Raw genomic sequence first — 23,507 nt, forward strand, 5'->3', positions numbered from 1 at the left:
TGTGTGTGTGTGTGTGTGTGTGCGCGCGTGTGTGTGTGTATCTTTGGGCAGTTCTTGTTTCACACAACGACTGTGGGAGGATAAGGAAGTAGGCTTTCAATGTTGCCCCGGGTGTCTTGTAGGTAACAAGCTGCTCTGGCACTGATTGACCGTCGGCATGATGGCTGCAGTCTGAGGAGGCCCGCCTGTGGATTATATCAGCAACACATACACACACACACACACACACACACTGGACACCTGAGGAGGAGGAGAGGCCCAAAGGAGCAATGGTACAGTACTGACACTTTATGTGCTCTTAACAGCTGTATTACTCTGTGTGTGTGTGTGTGTGTGTGTGTGTGTGTGTGTGTGTGTGTGTGTGTGTGTGTGTGTGTGTGTGTGTGTGTGTGTGTGTGTGTGTGTGTGTGTGTGTGTGTGTGTGTGTGTGTGTGTGTGTGGTGCTCTCAGGCTTCTGTGTATCTGAAAAACATGCAGAGCTTTTTCACCTGGATCTCATGAAGTCAGGATTATTGCAAAGAAAGAAAAAAAGGATTAATTCTTTTTCAAAGTTTTTGTATTTCTAAAAGCTATTGGTTGAACTTTTCGTTTTAGAAGCTGTGAGTAAAGGTCTGTTTAAACACAACAGGAGATTCCATTCCTTTACAGCAGCTGCGAGTTTCCTCTTTTTCAAGAGTCTCTTCATATACAGAAACCCCCGAGCAGCTCAATACTTAGATTACAAGGGTGCGAACCCCGATGTCCAATCATGTTTCTGTTTAAAACAAAATTTAAAAAAAAGATTTTCACAAAAGACACATTTACAGCACATCATAACGAAGAAAGTATAATTTAGTGACGTCTGTGTGCCAAAATGAATTGATAAAATGCATGTACATAAACTTAAAGAGAACATAAGATTCCGTGTGAAAGCAACAACAGATTATTGTGACAAACTTGAGCTGCCGGCAGCAGCAGGAAGAGAGCCTGTAGCTTGTACAAAGTTTAGAGGGTTTCACAAGAGGCTATGATGAGGTGTGAGGGGGGAAGTGGACTATAGGAGTCACAATACTTCCTCCTCATTCTCAGAAATCAACCAAAATCAGACAGAAAGCTGCTCAGGCTGAACCATATTGGTACAAGAGTTTACATTCATCCGAACAGGCTTAACATCTCTTGCTAAAGTTACTTGTATTTTCAGTTTTTGCCTGACAGCTGACACACTCGTTCTGATTGTTTGCTTTCAAAATACTCCTGTTGTCATGGATTGTATTGCCAGTGAAGAAGCAGAGGCAGCAATTACGATGTGCAGTACTTCAGGGTCGCCTCACCCTGTTTTCACTGTAAGTTCCTGTCAATGCGATGAGGTTTTTTCAGATCTCAGCTGTCATGACTTCTTCAAAACCGCAGGGCATCATAAATGACTGGCACTTTGTGTTTGTCGTACTCAGCACATCAACTATCTAGATATTTAACATTTTAAAAAGGGATCTGTTTTTAAAGAGCTCAAAGTGTTTCTCAACAAACACTGATCAATGTTATATCAGCAAGATGTGTATCTCTGAAAGAAAATCTGTTACAACACTAATAAGATAATGTTTTCAAAAATGTAATGTAAATCTCTGTTAGGGTCGCACCAGGATCTCTCAGGAGGGAAGCTGCTGAAGTGATGAACAATTTGATAAATTGATTAAAATGCAAATGAATGTTACTGTTGCAGGTTGTACACAAAGACTTACTTACATACTTACTTAGTTACTTCGTTACTTACTTACTTATCTAGTAAGCAGCCATCAACAAATGCCACTTATTATCAATTGATAAGTCACTGACAACAATGTGTTTTCATGTGAAAATACAATAAGTCTGGCTTTCGCTAGAAATATTGTAAAAAGGTGAGTGGGGTCAGTGTGAGGCATTGAGTCACATACCTTTAACAGCCTTATTTCAATTTCCTCCAAGAATAACACCCTTGTCTGTTCCTCAACGAAGCAAATTGCAGAAATGAGATCGCATATTGAGTCGATGCCGAAGTAGCACAAGAAAAACTTCCAATGTCAAGGACACACGTTCCTTTATTCCCCTACAGTTTGTCTCCCACAAAGCAGAATACCTTTGACAACAAAGTCCAGCTTTACTTTTAGATTTTGTGTTCTATAAAGAGATTTTTAATTTGACCTTACAATCTGAAATGTACAAAAACAAGAAAGAAGTGGTTTTTATTTAGTTTGCGTTTATATGGAGTGAGAAGAAAAACTCCTACTGCTATACGTAAGATAAAACATGAAGCCCACCACTTCTCCCTCTAAGTGAGGAATGCACTTATTTGATTGAACAACAGTTTCAAGTTCTGAGTACACAGCGAAAGCTCTCAGAATCAGAGCAAGACACCAACAAAACTGTCACAGCAAGGGTTCTTTATTTTGTATTGAGAGCAGGATTGTTGCTAAACGTGCTCTGCAATCAGTTCTGATGACGTTTAACCCCAAATAACGTTTGGACTTTCACAGTACTAAATGTACAAAATTGGGAACAGATTTGTAGTTAAAACTACATCTCATGTTTTCAGTCACGTTAGATTAAAGAAATTGGGGGGAATAAGGCTACTAACAGTGTAGTTACAGTGGAATACGTGTCCTGTTATTACAATAACTCTCCATCCGGATTGGACCTGGATTCCCACATACATACAATCCTGAGACTTGAAATAACCAAGATAGTTTGAATGTGCTAATCCATTGCCAAATATGATTGATTAGTTGTAATTCTCTGCTAAAAGCCACAGTCCCTCCATCCATCCATCCATCCATCCATCCATCCATCCATCCATCCATCCATCCATCCATCCATCCATCCATACATACATACATACATACATACATACATACATACATACATGCGTCTTTTTCTAAATTAGGGTCACAGGAGCAGGACTTTATCCAAGCCGACATCAATCAAGAAGGCAGGCGATGTCTTGGCATGTCTGTTGATGACTGGAGGAGACAAGAGTGACGAGGCCAAACTCCTCCAGGCGCAGGGCAAACATGCAAACTCCGCCGATCAAAGCTCGGCATCGTCGCTGTGAGGCAACAATGATAACTATTCACCCACAGTGCCCAGCTAGTTTAAAAATTAGAAAAATTCTCAATAAAGCCCAATTTTCACTGTATTTTTAATAAGAAGAGTTTAGAAAGCAAACGTCCCAATGATGAACTGAAGCAAGAATTAGATTTTTGTTTTTTCCACTGAAATGTAAATAATGTTGAAGATCGCAACACATTCTGTCATCGTTTGGCATCCTTTGAAACTCAAAATTTTGAGAAAATGTTTATGTAGACTGAAAGCACAACAGAAGTTCATACAGATTATTTAGATTTATTTTTGTCTGATTAATTTACACATAAAAGCTTCAAAATAATTTGATCCATCGCCAATACTGAGTTTTCCAAATCAGCCTCAAGGGCGGCATGCAATCATGCAGAAAGACCTACCAGACAAACCAGGACTCAAATCAGAGAACCTGTGAGGGAGGAGTGCAAACCACTATACGACTCTGCCGCCTGTAAATCCAATAGATTTTCTCATGAAAAATGTAAGGACTGAATATAACACATTATTAAATAATCAGTGTTAAAAAGTGTCTCATGATATGCTGATGTTCAGGATAATGTTTTCTTCGGTCTGAGAGAGTCCTCAGTGAGCGTAGACCTCTACATCGGTACAGGCTGAAGGCTCAGACCACAGCCCAACCCCTTTAGCCAAGCCTGGTACAACATCACACATCAAACAGACCAGCATCTTTGAAGAAAAAAAAAAAAAAAAGAAAGAAAGAAAGAAAAAAAGCTGGAGACAAGTTCACCCCAGGAGGATGTGCACCGGTTCAGACATTAAACATTTCCATGGGAACATCCTATTCACAAAGGGTCGGTTCACGGCTCAGCAGCCAGCTGTGTGAAAGCAGTTGGTTGTGCTTCAGCAGGTACTTCAAATGTTGAGTTACATTAAAAGGTTCTTCTCTAAAATGTCCAAGTTAGAAGACGAGCTCGCCTCACTGTGACCAGTTGCCTGGTAACCAGGCCCTGCTTCCTGTCATGACGACCACAGAAGGTTATGTTCTCACTGATACCAAACCTGGCTGTTATTTACTTCGTTAGATATGGTTATTCATCAGTGATCCGCAGGGTTTTTTCTTTTGTTCCATTTCTCTTTTTATTTTTGTTTACTGGGTCTCCACACTGTTGGTCGTTGCGCTTTCATTTGCTATATGTCTCTTTACTTTGTTGTGTCCTAGTTCTTTATACTTTTTTCTACCCTTCATTGGTCCATTTTTTTCAGGGGTTTTTTTCTTAAATTTTTGGGATTTATTTGTTTGTAATCTCAGTATGCGTCTGCCCTTTCTCTTTCATGTATTTCTTTTGCATCTGCCCCACTTGCTGGCACATCAAGTGGAATCTTGACCTTGAATGTGAGAGATCCAGGTTCCAAACCCTGTTTTATCGTCTGATGTACGAACTATTCAAGTCCGAGGTTTAATGACATGCTTTGGTGACATCTGTGAAAGAAGGGAACAACTTAACCAACATTCTTATTTTCACTTTTTCTTTCTGTGTTTAAACAAATGTATGATACATCATTTCTAGCAAATTGTCATTTCAGACATACAAATGTCTCAGTCCCTTTCAAGACACTGCATTCCACGTCCAACACAATTCACCTCAGTGGCACTCCTTTGTCTCAATTGTTCCTGCTCAAGTTTTTTGTGTGTGTATTATTTTCTGCTGTGTGATACAGGCGAAGTACCACTGGCAGAGTCAAAATGTGAAGCAGAGCGGCGTGGACGACATGGTCCTGTTGTCCAAGATCACAGAGGACGCCATCGTGGAAAATCTGAAGAAGAGATACATGGACGACTACATCTTTGTATCCTTCTTCATGTTGTCGGCCAAATCATATTTTTAATTTGTGGTCATACTGACGGAGTTTTCAAAATGCCGTCATGAAAGCACAAAAATTCCGTTATGAATAAGGAGACGTCTGAAGAACGCATTATAATTTACATATTGTTTCCAGCAGTAATCCAATCTTGACGAATCAAAGACCTTTTACGCCCATAGTCCCTGTTCCACACACTTCCCACCTCCAAACCTAAACAGCTGTAACGCTCAATACACAAACACACGGTCCAGCAACCAAGCAAACATATAAGGGCATAAACAAGAAATTCTCTCTTCCTCTTCTGCCTCCACTATGTGACTCAACAGTTCATTTCCGTCTTCTCAGAGTTCTGGTCAACATCAAAACCATATTTAGAATCCAAGAATGCAACACTTTCATATTAAATCAAGAACAACTGGAATCTTGTGATACGGCAACAGTAAAACAAAAGTAGTGATATGTAATAAAGTTGCACGAATGAAAATGACATTGGCATTCAAAATGTGATTTTAAAAGGGACCATTTATGGATACAATTTAGATTGATCATGTATGAATAAAATGATAAATGCATCATATTCTTAATGGTATTCCCTTTTAAATATCTGATATGTAATTAAGGACATATTATTATCATACTATTATCATCTGTGTTATATATTAGTTAAAGATTAAAGAAAGGCATAGACACTTGCAAAATCTCCAAATTACTTTCACTAAAAATAGATAGAATTAAAATTCTTGTTTTAACAAAAACTTATAAGTGTTGAATAAAATTCCCCACCCCCCAAAAAAAGAAGAACTAATTACTGTGACTGTTATGAGCGTGTCTATGGCCCAAGTTTTAGGAAATACAGATGACAAAATGGATTCATATAGTCAGTATTTCCCCCACCAACAGCTTGCCAGTGTGGGCGGTGAAATTACTCACTCAAATACTGTGGTGTAGATTTATATAGCTGGCTTATCAGTCGTTACTGAGTAGTTACTAACTGAATAGTTCTAGTAATAGTGGTGTGATCGTAACTAACTTAAAAATGAATCAATATTTATGTTTTGAATGAACCATGAACGGCAGGACTGTTTGGACTGCCAGTGTAAATGTCATTTCAGTTTGCCGGCCACACCAGCAAAATTGTTAACAACTTCCACTCCTAGATCGAGCCTGGATTTTCTTGCTGTGGAGCAGCGATGAAAACCACAGTGGACTTTACTCTGTGAATTTAAATGTACATATAATTCCTTAACTTTAGTTGCCTTTCCTGACTCAGACCTACATCGGTCCCGTACTGATTTCGGTGAACCCATTCAAACAGATGCCCTACTTCACTGACAGAGAAATTGAACTTTACCAAGGAGCTGTGAGTACACATTGTCATGGTTCATGTGTACGGTGTGATGCTTTTTCCTGCTGCTCCATAAGCCTGTGATTCTGCTTGCAGGCACAGTACGAGAATCCACCCCACGTCTACGCCCTGACTGATAACATGTACAGGAACATGATGATCGATGGGGAGAATCAGTGTGTCATCATCAGGTGATCACAAGTGTCCCTTTTAGAACTCCAATCAGTTTGGTATCCTTGGATTTCATATTACATCAATGTCTTACTGTCTTACATGTGTTTTGTGGAATCTGTTCATTTGTGTTAAGTAATTATGCATTTGTTGTTGTTTTTTTTGCTGTTTTCTCTAACTGCAGTGGTGAGAGTGGAGCAGGAAAGACAGTGGCTGCAAAATATATCATGGGTTACATTTCTAAGGTGTCTGGAGGTGGATCCAAAGTGCAGGTAAACATCAGGTGGCGCTACCACACAACAGATCGCTCAACATTATTGAAATTAATCAACATTATTGGTGGGGCACTGATCAAATAGTAACCGCCTTAGTGAATACAGTTTGAGACATTCACGCGGTGGTGTGTCTGTATTTGTATCACACCTGAAATACCACAGAAGTAATGATTTATTTCTTTGTGTGCCATCATGAATGACCAGTGCGGGATGGCAGATTAAAATCACTCAAAGGTATAAAGGATTGGGAGCATGTATACTGTTCCTATGAACCATGCAAATATAACACCCTTTTTTATAGCCAAATATGCTTTACTTCGATTTTCTGTAGATAATCCTGATATTAAACCCACCAGTGATGTGCCAGCTGGTAATTGATGGACAATTTTCAAACTAGTCTCTCTTATCAATCTAACTGAATCGCCTGTCATGAATCTCACCACACATCGCTGCTGCGTCGGTATTTGTGAGTCGCTCATTATGTTGCTGTTGTGTATTGCAGCATGTCAAAGACATCATCCTACAATCTAATCCACTGCTGGAAGCCTTCGGTAATGCCAAGACTGTCCGCAACAACAACTCCAGTCGATTTGTAAGTAAGATCCTCACTTTCTCGGCCACTCAAGGTGCTGAGTGAAGACTTGAGTGTGTTTGTTAATTACTGATCTATCATAATCTATCAACAGGAGCGCAGAACTAACATTGTTAAGGTGAAACATGAATACTTGATTTAAACATGTCTCAATGTGGCTCAATGTACTCAAAGTATAAAGGTAAACAGCAGCCCCTTATAGAAACTGACTTGTATGGCTTCTCTACAGCATACACACATCCATTTTTATGTTGATTTGTTCAACTAAACCCCTGTAACACTTCAAAATTGTAACGACTGTAATTATTTGCTGTTTGTTGTCTGTGGGAATAGTGTGAAGACAAGCTGCCGCAAACACCTGCCAAAAACCTTGCCATAAAGGATTAATAATGTCATTTCAACTGACCTGAACTGAACATTTGATGGATTTATCATCTGTCTTGACCCCGGTCTGAGCGCCATCTTTTCATTTCCACACACACAGGGGAAATATTTTGAGATCCAATTCAGCCGGGGAGGAGAGCCAGACGGTGGCAAAATCTCAAACTTCCTGTTGGAGAAGTCTCGGGTGGTGAGCCAAAATGAGAATGAGAGAAACTTCCACATTTACTATCAGGTCAGAGGCCGATGAGTACCCTCACAGTGATCTGTGGCTTTAAACAAACTAAAAGATGACACATATTAAAAAAAACCAAATTATTCTGTTCCTGCACTGCTGTCTTCCAGTTGATGGAGGGCGCCAACGCTCAGCAGAAGGAAAGGCTAGGCATCATGACCCCGGACTACTACTACTACCTCAACCAGTCTGGGACATACAAGGTGGACGGGACCAATGACAGTAAAGACTTCCATGAGACAATGGTAATGTCTGTGGGGATAAAACAATATGATATGCTGATATTGTGTAATATTCTTATATTCTACAGAAAGCATTTTAGCCTTTTACTCCCTTAAGTACTACAGCCAGAATTACACCACAAGATTATTAACCGGCCACCAGAGGGGCCAGTTGGGTCGGTGGGATCAACCTTGCATGCAAAGTTGTGTGAACTAGGGGGCAATGAGTGAGATGCAGCACAGCCTGTCGCATATCAAATGTGCATTTCTAAAACCTAAAACATGAATGAAAATCAGTCTCCATTGCTGCAAAATTCAAAACACAATACTAACATGAAAACTGTTTTGTTAATTTCCAATTAGTCACCAATACTCAACATTGATATTAATAATATCATTTTATATTTGTAAAAACTGGCATTTAAGAACATGGTTGCTCTTGTGTGATATTTGGGAATGCTTTTGGAAGATTCTTCATCTACTATAGGCCTAATAACTGGCTCATGGTGTCAGTGGTTCTAATTTTATTGAGCATTTATTGTGTGAATCTGGCTCCTCCAGTCTTATTTGATAACTGAATTATTACTGTCAGGGGTCACTGTTCTTTCAGTTTGTGTGTCAGTGTTTAACTGCTGTTGTTAAAGGTCCTGTGAGTGTTTCACATATTATCCTTATCTCTGACAAATTCTGCATGGTCAGACTGATTACAAATTAATTAAATGTTTGCAAAGGCCAATGCTCTGTATACACACTATTGTTTAAAACACTGTTTTATAACATATAGCTGAGGAACGGCAAACACACGTTATAGCAACCATAAAAGCACGAAAATAAAAACAATTCAAAGCCATACAAATAATGGTTGCTTATGTGTTTTTGGGTGTGGATTTTTTATTTTTGTTTAATGTGGTATCTAGGAAGCCATGCAGGTGATTGGGATCCCAGGTGACATCCAGGGTCAGGTACAACAGATTGTCGCTGGCATCCTTCACCTGGGAAACATCAGCTTCATCGAGGCAGGGAACTATGGACAAGTGGAAAGCACAGACTGTGAGTGAGACATGCACCCACACACTCACAATCACACACGTGTGTTCACGCATGAATGTGATTCTTGGTGCATACACACACACACACACACACACATGCATGTACAAACAGCTTTTCCTATGGGATACAAGCAAATTAGAGTTGTGACAAAGGCAGTCCCTCGACAAGCACTGCTAACTGATACCTGACTTTGCTCTGTGGTACTACCTTGTTTACATTCTCCCTTTTATCACTTCCATTTGTAATATACATAAAATCTAAATACACACAAGGTACGTCTCACCTTTTAAATCACAACTTTTTACATCTGGGCAATGTTTATTGTTCACGCTTTAATTTTTCATTTACTCCGTCCTGTTTGAAAACTTAGTTCTAATGTCTTTCTGCATTGACTGATACGCTCTTCTACATAGTGCCATTTTATCCATCATGAAGTTTTTCATCTGTCTAATATAATTTGATTCATTTCATAAATCACTCAAAACTGCTTTTATACTTATTAGTTTGAGTGATACATATTTTTTCCTTTTCTTTTCACCCATTAGACATTATTTGTTCTATTTGTTCTGTGACCTATTATACTCTGTTTTGAATATTGAGAATCTTTGTATCATATTCAAGTATTTCCTGTGTGTCCTGCTCTGCACAAATAACTCTATTGCTCTAGATATTTGCGTGCATACATGTATATATGTATACATACTGTATGCCCAGATGTTTAAGTGTACACAAACTTAATTACATTTGAATTTGTGACGCATTTCACTGTCTTTTTTTATTTAGATACAGACTGAATAATCAACTTAAAGATATAGATAAACATAAAAATCTAGATGATCATATTTGCTAGTCTGTGACCCTGCATACAGCCCACTGCATATTACTGCTACAACATTTCAGGCTGGATAAGTAAAAGCAAAACTATTCCTGTTCATTTGAACTTTGCTTTTCTTGTCTAGTGCTTGCCTTCCCTGCTTATCTCCTGGGTATTGACGACACCCGTCTGCAGGAAAAACTCACCAGTCGGAAAATGGATTCAAAGTGGGGAGGCAAGTCGGAGTCCATTAATGTGACCCTGAACCAGGAACAGGCCACCTACACTCGAGATGCCTTGGCCAAAGCCCTCTATGCTCGCCTCTTCGACTACCTGGTGGAGGTATTTCCTTATTTTACATACTTTAAAATGCAAATGTAGCAATAAAGAGACTCGAGGAAATGGAACATTTCAAATTTCATTCTCCTGAGATATAAATACAGTCTGTTTAATATACATGTCCTTTCCTGTGTCTATCTGTCTTTTTAAGGCCATAAATAAAGCCATTCAAAAACCACATGAAGAATTCAGCATTGGAGTACTGGACATTTATGGCTTTGAGATATTCCAGGTTTGTCCTCTACATGCTTATCATTTAGACAATATTTATAGTTTGTTTAAAAAAAAAAAAAGATATTCTGTATACACTCATTGTATGGTGTCTTGTTTTGACAGAGAAATGGTTTTGAGCAGTTTTGTATCAACTTTGTCAATGAAAAACTGCAACAGATCTTCATTGAGCTCACTTTGAAGGCTGAACAGGTAACTGCTGTCTATTTACTTTTTTTCTACTCATTACAACATCTTATCATCTGTGTTTCATAGTATGTAAACATTACCAAGTGTAAAGAAGAGTGAGATTCTTATCCTATCTCGTCTTAGCTCGTCTCATCTCATCTTGTCACATCTTACCATTTTCTACCTTATCTTATCTTGTCTTGTCTCGTCCCGTCCCGTCTCGTCCCGTCTCGTCCCATCTCGTCCCGTCTCGTCCCGTCACGTCTTTTCTCGTCTCGTCTCGTCTCATCTCATCTTATTCACTCAGGAAGAGTATGTTCAGGAGGGCATTAAGTGGACACCCATCGAGTACTTCAACAACAAGATTGTATGTGATCTTATTGAAAATAAATTGGTAAGTTTGTGTCCACCGCTTTATTACTAAATTACATGTGTATTACACCTTAATGATGACATATAGAACAAAATCCATTTGCCTCTCTGCACAGCAGCAGTAAATGACAAAGATACACGAGTAATGAAAAAGTGAAAGAAAAAACCCACTAATGGTTGAATATTAATATCAGTAATTTTGATTCAGCATTTCACATTCAGAGTCTGCATTAATGTCTCTTGATGAAAGAAAATGAACATTTTATATAGGTTTGATTGCTTTATCATCTACAATAATGATCTTTCAGTCTATAGATTTAAAAAAATTCCTTTTCAACTTATGAATTCTAGAAAACATAGAAATAGTTTTGTGTGATTTTTATTTTTAAATGAAATACTTTTTATAAGTTATGCCCACCTTGCAGAACCCTCCAGGAATAATGAGTGTACTGGACGATGTGTGTGCCACCATGCATGCTAAAGGAGAGGGTGCGGATGGCACTCTGCTGCAGAAACTGCAGGCTGCTGTGGGAATGCATGAACACTTCAGCAGCTGGAACTCTGGCTTTGTTATACATCACTATGCCGGCAAGGTAGGAACCTTAAACCAGCCCATCATTCTTGTTATGTGGGTAATATATTACTGGTACTCTTCAAGTAGTCTGAAGTTACAGTCACATTTGGAGGGAGTCAACAATAAAGCTTGTAGTTAATGATTTTATTTACCTGGGTAGTAAAATCTGCACAGTAGTTACAATGTGTGTTTTCATCTCAGGTGTCTTATGACATCAACGGCTTTTGTGAGAGGAATCGGGATGTGCTGTTCCCTGACCTCATTGAACTCATGCAGAGCAGCGAGATGTAAGTTTTCTTTGCCCAACGAAAAGATTTACTGATGCAAATTTTGTGTGGAAACACAGAACAAATAAAAAGGAATGTAACTTTTCAGTGACTTCATTAGAAGCTTGTTCCCTGACAACCTCAACACAGACAAGAAAGGGCGGCCAACCACAGCAAGCTCTAAAATCAAGGTAAAAATGGAGTCCTGAAAAACAACATACAGTGACCAGCCATTGACATTATGACCCACATAGGTACCCTGACTGCTTTTACAGCCATATGCTATTAAGTCAGATTTGCTATTAACTTCTGCAGCAGTTTGAGTTACTCAAGCTTGTCCATTGGATCAGACCACACGGGACAGCCTTCACTCCCTATATAGATATTCATCACTGTGGACGGAGAAAACCCCCCACAAGAGCTGCAATTTTGAAGCCGCTCTGAACCATTCATCTAGCTATGATAGTTTGGCCCCTTTAAACCTCATTGAAATCCTTACATTTGTCCATTTTCCTTTGACGAACACATCAACTTTGGAACTGGGGTCTTCATAAATAAACAGCAGTACAAGCCAGAACTATGAACGATTTTGTTGTCTGTTATAGCAATAATTATGACAAACTTGTGTTTCCAATAGAAACAAGCTAATGATCTGGTGAAAACACTGATGAAGTGCACTCCTCACTACATCCGCTGTATCAAACCCAATGAGACAAAACGACCAAAAGACTGGGAGGAGAGCAGGTCAGCAGCCCTCTGTGACACGCATACACACAACGAAACACTGGATTAGAGACTTCTCTTCATTAATCTTTGTCTAAGTTCAAGTTAATACAATTTTTTTTTCAGATAAAGGTTCTGAGAAAATAGAGGGAAAAAAGTAAAGCTTTGTATTGCAATAATTAAATGATTAAATCGAAACTGCAGCCTCATTGATATATTGAGTTATTGTTGTTGGCTCTTCAAGCTTATGTTATTTACTTTGAAGTTGTACCCTCCAGTTATAAATCTAACAACACATGCTCTATTTAGCAGTTTGACTGCAGTTGTACAAAATTGTTCACATACGGTCAAAACAGAAAACCTTTGATTATAGTAAATGAAACACATTTTTTTAATCTTGGTCTTGAATAGGACTTCCACCTTTCAATGAATCATTTTCAGATACGGTGACATATCCGTCATTTTGTATTTTGTATTGTATTTATCAAATGTGTTTTTAGGGTAAAGCATCAGGTTGAATACCTGGGCCTGCGGGAAAACATCCGTGTGCGAAGGGCTGGGTTTGCGTACCGCAGAGTCTTCAATAAGTTTCTGATGAGGTGGGTTTTATTTCTGTTTTTGATAAGTCTGCATATAGCTGCTGCCTTTGGCATTGAAATAATGTGTGTGTGTGTGTGTGTGTGTGTGTGTGTGTGTGTGTGTGTGTGTGTGTGTGTGTGTGTGTGTGTGTGTGTGTGTGTGTGTTGAATCCAGGTATGCCATTCTAACAGCTGAAACATGGCCACAATGGAGGGGTCCAGAGCAGCAGGGGGTCCTCCACCTGCTCCGGTCTGTCAACATGGATAACGACCAGTACCAGATGGGACACAACAAAGTCTTCGTCAAGAATCCAGAATCGGTACAGAGCTCTGAATTAATTCCAATCTGATTTTTTTGTCCTTTTTTTTTTTTTTAACTACTGATGCTTCACAATGCAAATACATTTTGTTTTTAAAATGTACAATCAGCGGTGGAATTTACTCTGTCTTGTAGGTTGTACAATCCTAATTGTCTAAAAGGTTGGTACCACATTTAAAGAGTGAATTGAAAAAAATAAACAAAATGATGTGTAAATCAGACACTACCATTTTATGATTTTAAAAAAATCAATTCTTCAAATTCAATCATAGCAACATATCTTAGCACCACACAGCCGACCAACCAATAAGCTGCTGTTTTGCGGTGTTTGTTTTCTTGAGGCGGGAAGCACAAGACCACATTTATTTCTATTCACACCATTTCTTACTTCATCAGAAAGCCCAGAACAGAATTTCTATGAAAAAGAGTGAAATTAGGTGAAATGTTTGCTCCACCGCATTAACAATGTTCACCTCCGTTTTCTGAACAATCACACGCCATTTGCTGAACACTACATGAGGAAAATGTTCAACAGTATGTCAAAGACACGCGACAATAAGGGTATATCACTCTTTTCTCTTTGGCCTGAGAGCGAGAACCAATTTCTCTGTTCTGTGCATTTTAGGAAAGCAAAGTCACTGATAAGTAAGCAAGATGTTTACCAATCTGCCAGGATATGTCCAAAAATGTGAAACTGATTTTATTTCATTGACGTTTTACACACCTCGACAACTTTTTCATTCCTGGGGTCATAAAACTGGATTGTGACGACATACTGTAAGCTTTATTTCAAAAGATGGTAGATGTACATCGCAGCCTGCTCTTGTCCCCTCAGCTCTTTCTTCTGGAGGAGATGAGAGAGAGGAAGTTTGACACCTTTGCTCGGATCATTCAGAAGGCCTGGAGAAGGTTCATTGCCCGGAAGAAGTATGAGCAGATGAGAGAGGAAGGTGAGTTGGACCAAAAACGGCTTCAAGCCGTCGTGGAGCAAATCGCACATTTTGAGATGCGATTCTAAATATTGGTTGTGTTGACGACTCTCAGCTTCAGACATTCTGTACAACTCGAAAGAGAGGAGGAAGAATAGCATCAACAGGAACTTTGTTGGAGATTACCTCGGGCTGGAGCAGAGGCCTGAGCTGCGACAGTTCCTTGCCAAGAGGGAGCGTGTCGACTTCGCTGACTCGGTGACCAAGTTTGATCGCAGGTTCAAGGTGGGAAGTTCTATCATGGATTTTGCTCTTGTTCTTTAAATACTTCAGTAAAAATGCAAGATTTACATTGGTTTTTAATCAAGAGGAGATATTTTAACAGCAAATAGGATCGTGCGGATTTGACTAAATAACTGACTTTACTTGTGACTCGGTCGTGCTTCTTCTGCTTTCTAACAAATGCTCACAGAGTTTCCTTCCTATTTTTTCTCAACATAGTCTGTCAAGAGAGATTTGATCTTGACCCCCAAAGGCATCTATCTGATTGGCCGAGAGAAGATAAAGAAAGGACCTGAGAAAGGACAAATAAAGGAGGTGCTGAAACGAAAGCTGGAGTTTGGAAGCATCGGGAGCGTCTCTCTCAGGTCGGCCTAATGCCCCAAAGACACATTTCCTTTAGGGCTCGCATGCTGAAGAGTTTGTCATTGTCCACTGAATGAGAAGACCTTTACAGGCAAAGTTCAGAACATGAATATTTACTTTATCAAAGCAAACATGAAATAATGTTAATGCTGGTGGATTTAAAAATGATAAAGTCTGCAAATATTTAAGATTAAAGAAGTTGAGGATGTAGGAATGCATTCAAAAAAATGCTGAAATGTGCATAATGTTGTGGATGAATGCAGACAACACTAATACTGAGAGTTTGCCTATTGACCTTATAGACATTTTAAATGAAGATGTCTCATTTCCAGTTTATTTGAAGCATTGTATGACCTGCGCACATTAGTGGATATCTCCTCTACACCTTCCATTGGCTTAATGGACCGGTGAAACAGAAGCCTGTTAAATTACTGGTATCGCTTCTATTTTCTTATTCAAGCTTGTGAACCTTCTGGTTTCTTTCTTCAGTACAAGACAGGATGACTTCTTCATTCTGCACGAAGCCCAGTATGACAGCCTGCTGGAGTCCAACTTCAAGACAGAGTTCCTAAGTTTGCTCTCCAAACGCTATGAGGACGTGACCAAGAGAAAACTGACAATCTCCTTCTCTGACAAGTAGAGGAGCTCACTCTCATTTTTTATTGAGGCATCTCACACACACACAAACACAGATTCCACTGACACACTGTGCTACTATTGCAGGCTGGAATTCAGAGTGAAGAAGGAGGGCTGGGGTGGAGGAGGACTCAGAGTGTTGGTGTTCCAAAGGGGCCAAGGAGACCTGGCTCAGCTCAAACCTGGAGGGAAAACCCTCTCTGTCACTATTGGAGATGGTCTACCTAAGTCCTCCAGTAAGTTTCAAGATCCAGTAAAGTCAGGACTTGTACCCAGGCGTCTTCCACAACTAAATAAGTTATCACAGAAAGGCTTTTGCATCCTGTTGTTAACATTCTTTCTTTTGATTTTTTATTCATAGAGCCAACCAAGAAGTCTGCACCACAACACCATGGAGGAGGGAGAAATCATGTAGCGAGCAGAGGTAAAATGACTCGTAACTCTTTCATATTCATTTCTATATAAGGTGTATTATCTACATGGGGAACAGTGGTCAAAAGGTTTAAAGAAACAAGTTTGGGACCAAAGGTTTGCTGGTTGAAATCCAATTGTTAACAGGTGTGTTTCTGAGCAAAGGTCCTTAAGAAAACCAACTGCTCATCGTAGATGTATTGAAGTTAGATATGAATGGGCCTTATTAAAGGATAATTCTTCTGATTGCCTAGATGATTAATGAAAGTACTTTAAAAATCTCACCCTAAGCTCTTGGAGCCATGGTTCCATCTGACTTCACATTAGTCCTCCTAAATTGCTTTTAAAAATGCTGTAGTCAAACAACTAAATACACAAATGTGCAGAATTCCTGTTTTGGGGCTATAGGAGGAAAATGTACTGCCCACAGATATGTACAAAAGCAATATTCTCTTTTTTTATTTCACAAAGTGAAGAAATAACTCACTGGTAGCATTGTGTACAAGTACTCACTTCAGGATTTACATTTCAAATTGTTTTGAATTTAAACCCCTTTAAATTACATTTGTGAGCACAGGTGAGACCAGCTGCAGGGCATTTCCTCCGACCGCACTCTTGCCATTAGTCCGGCCACAGAGTGGTCAGCTGGAGGCCAGCATTCACTCAATCATTAAATCCCGGAACAAATTTGGGTGTTGAAGTGGCAGTGACAGGGACGTCACTGAGATCCGTCTCCATCAAAAACCTTGTCCTTTCTGCGGAACTAAGGCCAAAAGCTCCCATGAGCATTAGCATTATGTTGTATGGAAAAACACACACACAAAAAAAACCAAAAAAACAATCTCTTTCTACTTAGCAACTAGTCCCGTTCCAGGAAATAGTATGAAATAAATTAGAAAATGGCATCCAAAACAACAGCAGCACTTTTCAGAAAAGCGACCCCACAAAAGGTAAATGCTTCTTTCACTCTTTAATTATGAATAATTATTCCAGGTTAGAGTCACACACACACACTCCAGCCCATCCTTGTTAAAATTGGTCAAAACGTGGGGCAATGTAATAGTATAATAACAATAAAATGCACATATTTGTTGTCATTGAGTGGTGCGCTTTGTCGGAGGTCAAGCACCCAGAAAAAGTCACACAGTCCCAGGTGTAATGTGCAAACTCCACACTGAAAGACCCAGAAGTAGAAACATGTACTCCAGGTCTTGATGTAGAATAATATGAGTGGATCTAATGGTTACCCTTACTTTTTCTCTCTGTCTCTGTCTCCACCTCTGTACCTCCATCCCTCCCTCCCCCCCTCCCTCCCCCAGCCCACCAGAATGGAGCGCCCAGGTTTTCGAGGACCCCTCAAAACCAACAGTCAGACATCACATATTCCTCCCCCCACACACAGGGCCGGCCACCCAGTGCCGCCCTGCCCAGACTGAGCTCCCAGAAGGCCCCCCGAGCCCCAAGCCACAACCAGCACAAGCAGGGCAACCTGGACTTCCTCAATGTCCCAGAAGTGGGCATGTCAGGGTGAGGACAAACGATCACATTGTGACATTTCTACAATAAGAGGCATGTTGACAGTATGTGTGGGTGGAGCTGATGAATCACGAGAAATATGCAGACTAACGCCATGAGCTGTCAGGACTTGTCAAGGCGAGGCCCAAAAAAAAAATTTAAAAAATCATTCAGTGATTTTTTTTATTTTGGCCAACAAACCTACAAACCTGTTTTCATTGTGAGTTGAAGCTTTGATACCACATTAAATGTGAGGTATTTGTGTAAAAGGAATGGCAGGGACAACTTGACAGAAAAGTTTTTTAAAAGCTTCCAAGCTAATTCTTCCTGTGTGAACTGCGTACGTGAAGCAGACATTTCACATATTGTTTGGATTTGAATGTAATAAAAATCTATACAGCTATAATTTTTGGAATCAGATATTATGTCCTTACACTATTTGAATGTTTGTTTTGATGGTTTACCTGTAGTGTAGTAAATCACATGACTTTAAGCAGCTGGGTTAATGATTTTTTAATCATATTCAATTAATAATCCATTTAAAGTTACAACAAACTTCTTCATATTTATTTTTCTCTTACATGTCAACAATTAGGAGCAGCTGTTTCTTTGTTCTGCACGCGGCGAGGCTTTTTAGCATTGGCATTATCCGACGCGGTTGTCTCTGGTTAACAGACGTTCAGATACTATTTCACAAAATTCTTGTACACGATCATGACTCCTGAACAAACACACTCTTTCAACAGCAACTTAAGAGATGCCTCACTGTAGGCAAAAATAAAGTTTGCCCATACCCCACATTAACTCTGCTGTACAATACAGCCATAAATACACATCAGCTTATATTGATAAGGTAAGAGCTGTCTATAATGTTGTTATTAATCTCAGCTGTTTAATTGCTGCTTATTGGAATTGTCATTCGCTCATGAAATAGTTTTTCTCAACAACCAATTCATAAAGCAGAAAAATTAAACACCTTTCTGCGACTAATTGATGTAGATTCATCTGGACTGAATGAGTTAAATCAGTCAGTGAACTGAACCACACAGTGCTGACAGCTCAGCTAACATGTCACAACACTACAATAACACAGCTGTGTGCTCATTATGAGGACAGAAGTGAGAGACAGCTTAAAAGAAGGCTTCAAATTATCTCATTCTCTTTGTCATTTCTCTGTTTTGTTTTCTTTCATAGACAACAGAGGAAAAGGAGCATCGGCCGGCGACCTCCTCCTGCTCCCAAGCCTCAGTATCAACCTGCTGGTCCACGCTGCCGGGCACTGTATCAGTACGTCGGCCAGGACACAGACGAGATCAGCTTCGAGGTCAATGATGTGTTCGATCTCGTCAAAGAAGGTGGGGAGACAAATGAATTAAAAGATGGCAAGAGAACATGAATATATAAAAAAAAAGCCATTCCATAAAGGGGCCCTAAATCGCTAATGATACGTGTTTGTGCTGTTGCTCTCTGCAGATCCGTCAGGCTGGTGGACGGGAAGAATTCACGGAAGGGAAGGGCTCTTCCCGGGTAACTATGTGGAGAAGATCTGATGAACTCATTCAGCCATCGTGGATCTGTCTGAGCTGCTGAGAAATCTGGTGTATTTGTTTAAAGCAGGATAATCTCTTCAGAAAAGAAACTGCCTGTTTGTTCATTTCATGCGTGATAGTTTTTCACCCGCGATTGGACAGGCCTAAGGTGGACGTTGCTGACATTTGAGCTTCAGCTAACTTGTTTGACTGCACGCTATATGAACAGCGTAAAGAAGACATTGTTGTGGTGATGATCGTTACAGCACACCGGCAACAAGCCACTCAGGTTTCATCTCCATTGTTGGGTCAAACAATCGTGAACCATCGCGCAAGGAGCTAATTGACTTCCCCTGAAGCGCCCAAACATCTTTTACTGATTACCACCAGAAAAAAAAAAAAAAACGGCCTCACATCTTGATGTCTGCAATGTTTCCTGAAGTTCCTTGAAACACTTATTATGCATCTGCATTCAGTGTCGCTCTGTACGTTTGATTTATTGAGCAATGAAGAAATCATCAAAGAAGAACAATATTGATTTTTATTTTTATCCTCTCGAATGTTTTAATGTCAACAAAAGATAAATGGTGGTAGTTTCATATTTCTGTTTTGTAATCTGTCACCAGGGTGTTGTCCAAATACCAACATAAAGAAATGACTGAATAATGTTTTGTATATTTCAGCTTTTTTACTCTTTTTTTATATAAATATAAAAAAATTATTTCTCGAATAATGAAATGTCCTGATAATCAATTAAAACATGCTTTTCTAGAAGAACATCAACGGAAAAATAAACTTCACAAGATTTTTTTTCATAACTTGTTTTAAATGCAAAATAAAACAAAATGCACAGTTCAATCAAGTGTTTGTGTACATATGTTCAGATACATCACCGAAGGCACAGCGCGATACATTAAAAATTTTTTATTAAAAAATAGCTTTATGTTTATCCTCAGGCTTGAACATGGTACAGGCAGAGTTGCAAGTGGTAACTGAGTTACTGTAATGTAGCTTGATGGTAAATTCAATGAGCAACAAACATCACACCTCAAACCATAAAACAGCATTAAACCGAGGTTATAAATATCCATCTTTTTTTTTTCGTCACCCTATTTATCAAAATGAGTGTGGCTGGAACTTTAACTTTGGATAAAGTAAAGAATACACTGAACAGGTTACTGGTCCATCACTGGGCAACCAAGATTCACACACAATTTAGACTCAAACAATCTAACTGACTACCATGTTAAACAGGAAGGACATGCAAACTGCACACCGAAAGACCCTGGACAGGAATAAAACATAATTGTCTGTGATGAAATATGACGGTTTTACAGAACAACAAAATTCCACCCAAGGAAAACATGAATAACAGTGAATGTGAAAAAGACAGTATTAAATTAACATTAGCCATACACCAGCGATCAATGGCATTTTGCTTGTATGACATCTTAAACTCGATTGCAGACTTGTGTCGATGTTTGTTTGTAGCTTTTCCATGATCATCAAAGAGCTCTGTACCTTCTCAGGCAATTAATGTAATTCAATGTTGTAATTCAAAGTTTCTAGTTTTATTATCTAATAGCTGATGGTACAGTTGTATGATGCATGCTTACTCACAAATAAGAAAAAAAAACCTTTGAATTTATTTTACTCCCGAACGTTTGTTCCTCAAACATCACAGAAAATTAAAAAAACACAAAGCATCTCAGTAGCAGGATTCCACCTCAACACTTGCTGTATTGATTGACTAAAGCCTTGCAGGATGTGTTTCTCTATTCTTTGCCCTTGCAAGATGATCCAACAGTTCATTGGCTCTCAAAAGTCAGTGATTGTTCAGATAATGTGGATTAATGGATGGTATTTTTTGGCGACTTGACCTTAACGTGGTGAATGATAAATTTTCTTTATAATTTTTCAATTGGTGATCTTTGGTGCTCCACAAATGTGTCCTGAACCTGATGTTAGAAGCCAGTACGTTTGACTATTGCTGCAGTGTGTCTTACAGTTGCTTTTTTGTTTTTTTAAATGAATCTGTCTATTCATCTGTTGTCTACCTTTAATCCAGATTAAGGTTAGTCTGATCCTTCTGTCCCTGCCGAACCACAACATGAGACAAAGGGCAGAGGACCAGGCAATACGTGGGCCCAATTAACCCAACATATCTTTGACTTTTTAAATGGGTCTCTACTTTAATAAAGAAATATGTAGGATAGCACAGAATTGTGATATTTTGTACAACGGATACTTGCTAGGAGTACACAGAGAGAGAAAAAAGGCAAACACATCTACCCCCACCACTGCATTTTTGTCACACATGTATGAGTCACACATGCTGCACCACCTGTTTGCTTCTCATTCAGTACCTCCAGACCTTTATTTTAAAAGGCTTTGACTTGGCAGATGGACTGGTTGAGCCTCTTCTCCAGGGATGAACTGAGATTAGGAAAAACAGGAGTTACTTGCCGCACGGACGGTGCTGTGAACTTTATCTCCGTGTTTATGCATTCGTCACATTTCGATAGAACTCAGAGCCTTTAACCCTCCTGTTACATTTCGGGTGAAATTGACCCGTTTTAAAGTTTGAAGATCTAGGAAAAAAAGTTAAAAATATTTTTTTGGTATGAAACTTCTTCTGCTTGCCTTGATTAGTGTAATCAACATATAAAATGAAAATGGTCCTTCTCACATATTTGCAACCACCCCCTGCATGTATATATCACATAGATACCGTTCGGGTCAATTTGACCCAGCAGTCAAACTGGAGGTAAAAGGCTATCACAAATAACAGACTATTTCTTTATTTGTAACTGTGAGACATATTTTACTCCACACCCACACACACACACACACACACACACACACACACACACACACACACACATGCCCCCATCCCCTCTGTCTCCTTATTCTCTCAATGATAGTGTGAGAAACCAGCTAAATATGGAATTAAAATCTGGGCAGCATGTGATGCAAAGACCAGCTCTGGATGTGTTTATACTGGAAAGCCTGAGGGAGGAGCCCTGGAGAGGACTCAGAGCACAAGGGTCATGCTTGACATGGCACAGGGTTTCAGGGGTCACAAAATAACCTGTGACAATTTTTTCACAAACTGCAACTTGGGTCAGGAGCTTCTATAGCGAAAGCTCACAATGGTCGGAACTGTCCGAAAAGCCCTGAACTCCCTGCTGAGCTGCTGGTAATCAAGTACAGTCCTCCATGTTAGCCCCTTAATCTTCCATGTTTGTCTTCACAGACTCCACAGCCCTAATGTCTTACTGCCCCAAAAAGGGAAAAAATGTTGTGCTCATGAGCACTCTGCGCAAAAATGCTGAAATCAGCACAAGAGAGGACCAGAAACCAAGCATGATCCTGGATTATAATACCAAGTAACTGGGTACTACAGCACCAAGCGAATGACTGGGCGCTGGCCATTGCTCATCTTTTATAACATGATCGAGGTATCATCCCACAATACGTTTGTCATCTGGACTGAGATCTTTCCTGAGTGGAATGTGTCAAAGCTTTCCACTCAGTGTGTACAAGAGGCACAACTTTCTCGAGGAGCTGGGGAAGGCGCTTGTGACACCGCACATCCAACAAATGCAGCACCTGCCAAGGACCCCAGCTGCTGCAGCCACAGTGAGGGAGATCCAGGAGGGGACCGCACCTAGTACACCAGTGCATGAGGTAAATAAATGAGTGTGTGTGTGTGTGTATGTGTGTGCATTTGTGTGTATAAGTGTATAAGAGCATGTTGTGTGTGTCTTGGGATCAGCAAAAAGTACTCGCTGTCATCATAGTAAAGTAACCATGGTCCTCTTGTTTCTAGGTTGCTGCTGGGGGGAAAAGGAGGAGGAAGAGGTGTAGGTCTGCAGGCCATCTGATGATGTCAAGACAAGCAGGACCTGTGTGAAATGCGCAAAATGTATCTGCACAAAGCACAGTGTGATGCCACTCATGTGCTGTGTAGATGTACAGACAGACAGACAGACAGACACACACACACACACGCGTTTTGTTCATATCGCTATTGCTTGTTATTTTGTTCATTTCTGGTTCACAAACAGTGCAAGTAGTGTATGTAAAGCAACATTTTGATATTATATTGTTATGTAAAACTATTGTGTTTAAGAGGTTGGCCTTTCAAAAGTAATAAAGTTGTGAAACATTAAAAAAAAAGTTTGAACATGGATTTCTTTTATGAAACGCGAGTGAATTATCATAATTGAACCATTACCTGTGAGAGGTAAGAAACACCATTACACTAAATA

The 23,507-nt window shown here is 39.6% G+C and overlaps 1 protein-coding gene across 1 annotated transcript; it reads left to right on the forward strand.

Moving 5' to 3' along the window:
• The first annotated feature begins 98 nt into the window (after positions 1 to 98).
• Positions 99 to 20,091, forward strand: myo1f (myosin IF). Its single transcript, XM_080473318.1, has 28 exons — positions 99 to 272; positions 4,771 to 4,899; positions 6,185 to 6,274; positions 6,356 to 6,450; positions 6,615 to 6,702; positions 7,208 to 7,297; positions 7,782 to 7,913; positions 8,024 to 8,158; positions 9,052 to 9,184; positions 10,144 to 10,340; positions 10,489 to 10,569; positions 10,674 to 10,760; positions 11,044 to 11,130; positions 11,534 to 11,701; positions 11,884 to 11,969; positions 12,058 to 12,139; positions 12,586 to 12,692; positions 13,172 to 13,270; positions 13,425 to 13,569; positions 14,404 to 14,518; positions 14,613 to 14,782; positions 14,999 to 15,144; positions 15,632 to 15,778; positions 15,866 to 16,014; positions 16,140 to 16,202; positions 17,509 to 17,716; positions 18,899 to 19,059; positions 19,178 to 20,091. Exons 1-28 carry the CDS (start codon positions 270 to 272, stop codon positions 19,252 to 19,254), a joined length of 3,270 nt encoding a protein of 1,089 aa, XP_080329444.1. The 5' UTR covers positions 99 to 269; the 3' UTR covers positions 19,255 to 20,091.
• Positions 20,092 to 23,507: the final 3,416 nt, after the last annotated feature.

The sequence above is a fragment of the Lipophrys pholis genome, assembly GCF_963383615.2.
Source record: "Lipophrys pholis genome assembly, chromosome: 10".
Lineage (NCBI taxonomy): Eukaryota > Metazoa > Chordata > Actinopteri > Blenniiformes > Blenniidae > Lipophrys > Lipophrys pholis.

Coding starts and splice junctions, on each gene's coding strand:
- myo1f (XM_080473318.1), top strand. Junction 8,159..9,051: donor AAGACTTCCATGAGACAATG/GTAATGTCTGTG, acceptor TGTGGTATCTAG/GAAGCCATGCAGGTGATTGG. Junction 19,060..19,177: donor GTTCGATCTCGTCAAAGAAG/GTGGGGAGACAA, acceptor TGCTCTCTGCAG/ATCCGTCAGGCTGGTGGACG.